The sequence below is a fragment of the Calliopsis andreniformis genome, unplaced genomic scaffold (genome assembly GCF_051401765.1).
Source record: "Calliopsis andreniformis isolate RMS-2024a unplaced genomic scaffold, iyCalAndr_principal scaffold0001, whole genome shotgun sequence".
Taxonomy (NCBI): Eukaryota; Metazoa; Arthropoda; class Insecta; order Hymenoptera; family Andrenidae; genus Calliopsis; species Calliopsis andreniformis.
The window spans coordinates 40,826,366-40,835,572 of NW_027480422.1; the positions used below are offsets into that span (position 1 = coordinate 40,826,366).

The 9,207-nt window shown below is 42.2% G+C and overlaps 1 protein-coding gene across 1 annotated transcript; it reads right to left on the reverse strand.

The window, feature by feature from the left end:
* Positions 1-2,384: 2,384 nt before the first annotated feature.
* LOC143186476 (uncharacterized) lies at positions 2,385-6,435 on the reverse strand. The gene is made up of 7 exons (XM_076390154.1): positions 6,329-6,435; positions 6,111-6,272; positions 5,983-6,021; positions 5,795-5,900; positions 3,452-5,738; positions 2,489-3,394; positions 2,385-2,425 (listed from the first exon to the last, which is right to left on the reverse strand). Exons 1-7 carry the CDS (start codon positions 6,433-6,435, stop codon positions 2,385-2,387), a joined length of 3,648 nt encoding a protein of 1,215 aa, XP_076246269.1.
* Between the last annotated feature and the right edge of the window lie 2,772 nt (positions 6,436-9,207).

The window sequence follows — 9,207 nt, forward strand, 5'->3', positions numbered from 1 at the left end:
AAATGGTCGCTATCGTGTAGGTTATCTAGGACTCTCCATTCCATGTTTTGTGCCAGTTTTGAGCTGCATATGGTCGATGGCACTAAACGACCCGTTTCTTGCGTTGAAATGGATGGGCGTTCCGGAATTCAAGATTATCAATTTGGAGTTATCTAATAGAAGCTTTTCTATTTTCTTACCCCTTGTGTCGGTTCTTGATGATCCCCAGAGCGGATGGTGGCTATTGAAATCTCCTGTTACTATTAGTGGTGTAGGAATTTGTTGTATTAATTCTTTTAATTCTTCACTGCATAGGGGTTGGTTATTTGGAGCGTAAATATTGCAGATATTTAATTTGTTCGGAAGGGAGGTGGTTACTGCTATTGCTTCTATATTAGTATCTAATGTTATTTCTGTGGCTTGATATTTTTTGGAGATTGCGATTGCTACTCTTCCGCTGGCGTAATTCTCGCTTTCTCTATTTTTTGTGAAGATTTCATATTCTTTTAAGGTTGGTTGGTGGCTTCTCTTGAAGTTTGTTTCTTGTATGCATAGTATTTGCGGGTTGTATTGTTTCAGGATGATTTGAAGTTGTTCATAGTGGGCGTGGTATCCGTTTATGTTCCATTGGATTATGTTTTTCATGTTGGTCGTTTGTTGATTTGCTTTGTTTTTTTGTAAGAGTATTTATTCTATGACATGAGTGTTTCTATGTCAGTATCTGTATCTGAAAATGAGCTCCAGGATCCAGATTCGTATGGTGTTTGGTTCGACAGTTTTTTACAAATTCTGTGCAATCTGTTTTTGATGCTGCGTCCAGATAGGAGAGGGTATATCTTCTCTAACATAGATATTAGTGCTGGTATGTTTTCTGTGTGTTCTAATGCTATTTCCGTGAGGTTGGTGGTTCCGAAAGCGTTCTCAAGGAAACTTGTTAGTTGGTTGTAATTTAGTACGAAATTGTTGCTCGGATTTTCAATACTTTCCTTGGCAGGGTTGAGCGTATCTTCTAGCTTACTACCGGTTGGGGCAGGGGAGTTTGTACGACTTTTTTTTACGCTTATGGTCCTTTTTTGTGTAATAATTGGAGGTGTTTTGAACGTTTCTTGGCTTGGGATTTCAGATTCGTTTGTGTTTTCTGAGGAGTTGGAGAAAGGTCTCTTTGTTCTAGTAATGGTTGTCGATAAGGTAGGTAATTCCGTTTGATCGATATCCATGATTTCTTTGTTTATCGGTGGTTTAGTCGGTTGGTTTTGTGTTAGTGGTATGTGAGTTTGTGTTTGTCCGTGGGTTGTGTTGTCTTCTCTTTCCATCAGTGGGGTATTATTAGGGCATCGTTTGGCAATGTCCTTCCTTCTTGCATATGAAGCAGTTCAAATTGTCTGTCGTTGTGAAAATTCGGTGGGGGGTATCATCTATGTTCATTTTGAAGGATCCTGGTATTCTTTTAACGTCTTCTGGGTTTATATATAGTTGTCTCCTGAAACTCAGGATATGCAAATATTCGGGGTCGGATATGCCTGCTTTTAGAAATGTGATTTTTGAACAGAGACTATTAGAATCTGTTCGGTTCGCGGTTAATCGATATACTCGCGACACTCGTTTTGCCACTCGCCAAATTAATCTCGAGTGGCTGTTTCAAATTCCGGATGGACCTCGTCAGTGAAATGTTACAGTGAAAAACAGTGAGTCCGCACGATGACTCTAGTTGCGGTGAAGTTCAGACGGCTCTGACTTCTTTCCTTGCGTTATTCTCGAAGACTCCAATGCATCTACTTCTTGTCGAAGACTCGAATGTATCTCTTCGAAGATTCGAATGTATCTCCTTTTTTTTCCCCGGAGTCCGTTCTTCATCACCCTACATCCCCAAAACGCGCGACTTTAAGGGCGTCACCGAATTTGCACGACGAAACAAATCGGCATTGATTGGCCTTTGGCCCAAAGAAGGAAGATCTTCCTAGTCACCCTGACGGGGGCAAAGGAACCGCCCTGATTTCCTCGCGACGAAAGTGGAGGAAACGTTTCCTTCAGGTCGAAGGCCGCGAAAATTGGGGAGGAAGAACGAACCCCGGAATAGCGTGGCTCGAGCGGGCCCACGCGCGTATTTTCCGAATGTTTTTATGGCCGTATTGTCCCGCGAGTCAGCGTCAATCCGCTGAGTCCGAAAAGGATGAGCTGGCGAAGGCACCGATTACGGGGCAATACGGCCCTCGATGGGTATTAGGGATGAACACTTCGCTCGAAAAAAGCACGAAATTACTTTATTCTGCCAGATGTGGAATTTTTGAACGTACGGATGAATACAGAAGGTATTTACAAGAAACTCGGATTCCCACATCTGGCAGCAATAAACGCGATTGCCTCTTCGAACGGAACATGCTCCCCCCGTTGATCAATTAAATTGATCAATAGGAATCGATATCCCTCATACAACGAAACGCGAATGCTTACATAAACGAATGCATTATGTAGCCTTAACGCTAAACTTAAACAAAATAAAGTCTTTAGCTCTGCGGGGTTTGGGTTGCATCGTTCACTAGAAGAGGCGCCAATTGCTTCACGTTGCGCTGATAGATGCCCTGGTTGGTCCGCACGGTGACCGCTCGGATGACGTTGTCCGGTCCTGGATGCACTTTATCTACTCGTCCGAGATGCCATTGTAATGGCGGTAGATGGTCATCCTTTAAGATAACCAAGGATCCCTCCTTGATTTCGTGCGAACCACTGGACCATTTTTGTCGCACGTTAAGTTGATGTAGGTACTCCTTGTACCATCTGGTCCAGAAGTCCTGCTTCACTTTCTGAATATGCTGCCATTTCGATAGACGGTTGGCAGGTGTCTCGCTGAAATCGATCTCGGGTAGACTCGTTAACGTATTGCCGATTAGAAAGTGAGCAGGAGTCAATGCTGAAGGGTCATTGGGGTCTGAGGAAAGCGGAGTTAGCGGACGGGAATTGAGGATCGCCTCGATTTCTACAACTAGAGTGTTGAATTCTTCTAGTGTAAACAATTGTTCCCCGACAACTCGTTTGATATGGTGTTTGAACGAACGCACCGCAGCTTCCCATAGCCCTCCGAAATTCGGCGAAAGAGCTGGTATAAAGTGCCACGCGATTTCTTTATCGGCTAGCCATCGTTGAACCTTCGCGTCCGTTTGAAGTTCTCGATGAAGTTGGGTCAACTCGTTGTCCGCACCCACGAAATTCGTTCCGTTGTCAGAGTATATATTACGACATATTCCTCTTCGCGCGACAAATCGTTTCAAGGCGGCGATGAATGTTTCGGTCGTCATATCTCCGACAACTTCGAGATGGACTGCCTTTGTCGCGAAACAGACGAATACCGCTACGTAAACCTTAACCCTTGCTCGGTTACGATACTTCCTTTGCTTTATAAAAAATGGACCGCAATAGTCTATTCCGGAGTTATAAAAGGGTCGACTCTCGGAGACTCACGCGGCAGGTAAATTACCCATTGTATACTTTACAGTTGGTGGATCAATCCGGAAGCATCTAAGGCATCGTCGCACGATTTTTCGTACAGAGCTTTTTCCATCGATCAGCCAATACTGCTGACGAACGATACATAGCGTTGTATTGATACCGGTGTGGTGTTTTTGGATGTGAGCGTTCCGAATAATTAACTCCGTAATATGATTATTCCTCGGCAAAAGGATCGGATGTTTTTGTTCATATGGCAGACTCGAATTCTGCAGACGTCCTCCGACTCGTAATATGCCTTTATCGTCCAGGAAAGGTCGCAACGAAATTAGTTTACTACCGGGTTGCAAATCTTTGCCGGTTTTTAATTGATTGATTTCCTTGGAAAAAACTGATGCTTGAGTGAGTTTTATAATTCGTTCGTTCGCGTGGCGTAACTCTTCTATAGTTAAAGGACCCTTAACCTTATCACGTTGCTTGAAGCGCAGACAATAAGCGATTATTCTTCGTAGCCGTTTTATCGATGAATACCGGTGTAAAATTTCTTCGGAACGAATGACAACCGTTAAGAAACACGCGAGTGGTCGTGATTCCGGGACTTCCGAAGTAATTGTGAATTGCGACGGTGGCCAATCCGATTCCGATTTAATCAGCCATGTCGGTCCATGATACCAAATCGTATGAGTCAAAAAATGTGACGGAGATTGCCTTCGAGAAATCAAGTCGGCCGGATTGTCCGAAGATTTTATGTGTCGCCACGCGTTCACGCTAGTCCTGTCTTGAATGTCGGCGACACGATTTGCAACGAAGGTTTTCAAGGTGCAAGGTTCCTTATTAATCCAATTAAGGACAATGGTCGAATCTGTCCAGAACACGTTACGGTGAAATTGACATGGATAAGATTGTTGAATATTCTGGTATAGATTTGCCAACAGAACTGCTCCGCATAGTTCTAGTCGTGCAAGACTGATGACTTTTAACGGTGCAACGCGCGATTTTGGACATAATAACTGGATCCTAATGTTGCCGGTTTCGTCAATCGTTCGTATGTAAATGCAAGCTCCGTAAGCGCGTTCGCTCGCATCACAAAACCCGTGAAGTTCCGTCCGGACAACTGCACGCTGCGACACGTTACGTGGAAAGGATACCTTATCTAGCGTTCGAAAATCTTGCATAAATGTCGTCCATTCCGTATGCATGTCGTTGGGTAGCGATTCGTTCCAATTTAATTCTAATCGCCAGAGCTTCTGAATTAGAATTTTTGCCGTAATAATGACCGGTGCAAGTAAACCTAATGGGTCGAATATCCTAGAAATTGTGGATAATATTGTCCGTTTAGTGACCTGCGTGTCGAAATTTACATCTACTCTATATACAATGTCGTCGTTGCGCGCATCCCACGAAATTCCGAGCGTCTTTATCGAGGAATCGCCAAAGAATTTCGGATGTATCTGTTCCTTAGGAAGACCCGTCAAGAGTTGCGGTTCGTTAGACGCCCATTGACGGATGTTTAATCCTCCGCGTTTTAAGAGATCTATAATTTCGTCACGTAGACGCAACGCGTCGTTAAAAGTGTTAGCGCCAGTCAATAGATCATCTACGTATAGATCTCGTTTCAATACGTTTGCCGCGATCGGTGCACTCAACCTTTCGTCTTCCGCAAGTTGTTGCAAGCATCGGACTGCTAAGTACGCAGCTGATGATATCCCGAACGTGACCGTGTTTAGCTCGTATGTTTTAATGTAGCCGTCGTCATCGCGCCACAAAATCCGCTGATACCGACGATCATTCGGTTGGACGTAGAACTGCCGATACATTTTTTCGATGTCTCCGGTGAGAACGTATGCATACGTACGAAAACGTATGAGGAGCTTAAACAGGTCGTCCTGAATTGTAGGTCCCGTCATGAGAACGTCGTTTAGTGACAATCCGCTGCTCGATTTCGCTGACGCATCGAAAACGACCCGAACCTTCGTGGTGGTACTCGCAGGTTTTACTACGACATGGTGCGGCAGGTAGAAATTTCCCATACCGTGCGACGCGTTGACCTCGCTCAAATGCCCTAGTTCTAAGTATTCTTTTATTATGGCCGTGTATTCGCGTTTCAGTTCCGTATCGCGACTGAATCTTCGTTCTAACGCCAAGTATCGATTGAGAGCGCGCGATCGAGACTCTCCGAGTTCGGCCTTCCTTCCGTTGAAGGGTAGAGCGACGATGTAACGTCCCGTTTCGTCTCGCCTAGTATGATCTTTGAAGTGATCTTCGCAATCCTGTTCTTCGGACGATAGGTGACGTACCTGAGGACCTTCTTCTAGCTCCTAAAATTTCCTGAGATCGAAATTCGGTGTCGCAAGAAATGTTCGATGCTTCATACGCGACGTTGAGGCTGGACCGCTCCCCCCGATGACCCATCCAACTTGGGTTTTTTGAAGAACCAAATCTGGTTGATCAGGCGCAGAGAGGCTAAGGGTAGATTCACACTACACCGTAACGTGACGTAACGTAACGTAGCGGGTCAAAAGCCAGAATATCAGTCCCTGAGTTTTAAATGAAACCATTCACACTACACCGACGGTGACCGGCACCGCTCGTTCGTTCTCACTACACGCAGCGTAACGTAACGTAACGTAGCGGGCCGACGGCAAGAGATATTGTTGCCTCGTTTTTAAATGAAGCAGTTCACACTGTACCGACGTCGGCCGTAACGTAACGTAGGAAATTCGTTGCCAACGATATTTTCTACGGTGACCACTTCAATGGGACCTTTTTTATGACCCTGGAGTGCTTTGGTGCGAAGCTCTCGGAACCCGCATCCCAGGGGTTCGGGAAAAAAGTAAACAGAAGTATGGTACCTAGTAATGAGAAGTCATTTTTATAAATTCATATGTGATCTTCACAGAAATGTAACCGGTGAAATGCTGTTTTTCTGATTAAAATGATACCAAGCGTGATATAAATGTGATTATTTTTAAGGGTTTTAATAAAAAGAATACTTAACTTCTGAACGATATGCATTATAATGGATATAATGGAGTACAATATCTAATTTTGCTAAAAGTAGGATATGTTGTATTTTTGGAGGATGCATAAGTATATGTTAAATGATTTCTTGCAAGTAAAAAGCAGAATAGTGTATAGGTGTTGTAAACATAGTATTTTTTCTTTTTTATCAATTATCACTGTTTAACTAATAAACTGATAAACATGTACTGTTGAGTGCTCGTAGTGAAGATAAACAAGCAGCTAATACAATATGTTCAGTTGAAAAAACAACTTTCTAAGGGTGAACTATCCCTCCTTGTAGTTACTCGCCACCGTTGGTGGTAGAAGGACCCGGTCACTCCGCGACCTTCCGTGAGCCGCGGAAATAAGGGAGGAAGATCGAACCTCGGAATAGTGTGGTTCGAACGGGCCCACGCGCGTGTTTTCCAAATCTTTTTATAACCGTATTGTCCCGCGAGTTGGCGTCAACCCTCCGTTAAATCCGAATGTCGATTGAGCTGGCGTAACGGTACCGACTGCGAGGCAATACGACCCTCAATGGTTAATTGCTAGGGAAGACACCGCTCGAAAACAGCACGAAATTACTTTATTTTGCCAGATGTGGAATTTTCGATGGTACGAAAATACGTTTTATTGCCATCGGCAACCGAAGTTTCGTGCAAAGTTAGGAAAAGGAAGAAAGTCACTTCGTCAACGAACGTCAGAAGTGATAGACGGAAGTGACAGTTTTCATTTGAAAAAAGTTCCTGTGTTGGAAAAGTGTAAGTTCAAGTGTTTAATATCGCGTATGGTGTAACATTCGTTTGTGTGAAATATTGTTATTTATAATAATACTCTCGTTTTTTTTTTTAGTAAAAACCATGAATGACGAAAAATTGATTGAGCTAGTTCGCCAGAAACCTGTTCTATATGACCTAACGCACTCCAAATACTTGGATGCACATTATAAATTAAGGATTTGGGATGAGATTGGAACGGAACTGAATGCAAGTGGTAAGTCACAGGATCATACGTTTGCACACACGAACATAAAAAATTGAATTCTATTAAAAACGAAGTTGTTATTAATTACAATTATCACATATTACAATAACACACAATATATACTAACTAAACGCTACACGCATGCGCACGTCCACACTAATACAGTTTCGAAGTATAAAACTAACATGGAAGTAAAATATAAACTAAATTTTTTCTTCCTGCCAGGATACCGCACCCTCGTCATTGAAATATTCTTTTAACGTTTCTCTTGTTAAAAAAGCGTCATTGGAACAATTTCCACCTTGTGCCGGTAGGTCGTGCAGTTGTGTAGAATTTACTGCAGATCCTGCAGTATCGTTATTAACAGAACTGACAGAATGATTTTCCTGTTTATTAATAAAATTATGTAAAATGCATGTTGCTAAAATGATATAATCTGCATTTTCTGGCTTCGACTGCAGTTGTCAGTGAAAAATCCTAAATTTCTGGCTTAAAATGCCAAATGTGTTTTCCACCACTCTCCTAGCGCGGCATAGCCGATAATTGTAAATACGCTTTTTTTTGTCGTTTAGTTGGTTTCCTGGATATGGTCTCATCATGTAAGACTTTAATGGGAACGCCTCGTCCCCCACAAAAACAAAAGGTGCCTTTTTGATGGAATTTGGCAATAGTGCTTCGTTTGGAATATTTAAAGCGTTACGTTCCATGGCTTTCCCAATATTTGATTTCGCAGGTATTCCCCCGTCGCTATTTTTTCCAAATGCACCGACATCTACCGCTACAAAATTATATCGTGCATCCACTATTGCCAATAATACGACGGAGAATGTCTTTTTATAATTAAAATATTGTGTCCCGGTGTTTGCAGGAGCTTGTATTGTTACGTATTTCCCGTCTATGGCGCCTATACAGTTTGGAAAATTCCACAAATTTTTAAATTCCTCCGCGATCTCTTTCCACCGCTCTTCTGTTGGCATGGGCATTGTTTCTGCCATTAATTTACTAACAATGACCCTGCATGTTTCATTTACAATCGTTTGTACTGTACTATGCCCTAGGCGGTAGCTAAACGAAATGCTTTAAATGAATTTAAAAAATTAAGAACATATTACAATATACGATTTCATATTAATATAATGTCATACAATATAAACTCATATTAACATTTGTTTTTTCTAGGATCAACGTGCAAATTGCGTTGGAGCAATATACGAGATAATTATCGCAGACATCTAAAAAAAGCAGAAGGAAGAAGTGGACAGGCCGCAAAAAAAATAAAACCATATAGGTTTTATAATCAATTATGCTTCTTGCATAAGTCAATGGCCCAAAGGGAAACAATTTCAAATGCGCCTGCTGTGATAAGAGACAATAGTGAGGAACCAGCGTGCGTTGTCGGCATATCAGAACCAGAATCACCACCAACGACAAATACAACAACAACAACACCAGAAATGGAGGAAGAGCATGTTACACATACACCTGCAGAATCGGCGGCCCACCATAATAGAAGAAAAAGAAGCGAAAGCGACATTCACAACAGTGCATCATCCAGACTGGTCGATTACATTATTAATAAAAATAGTAAAAAGGACCATTTAGACAATTTTTTTGAAGGCATTAAAGATACAATAAGAAGTCTCGATGGTCGGACACAAAATCTGATAAAAACGCAAATTTTTAATTTAGTACAGGGATATGAATTGGAAACATTTTCGCAAAATACTAACAGCCAATAGGCAGAAAATTTTGTAAATATTTGTTAATTTTATTGTTTAGAATGTAAGTTATAGTAATTAG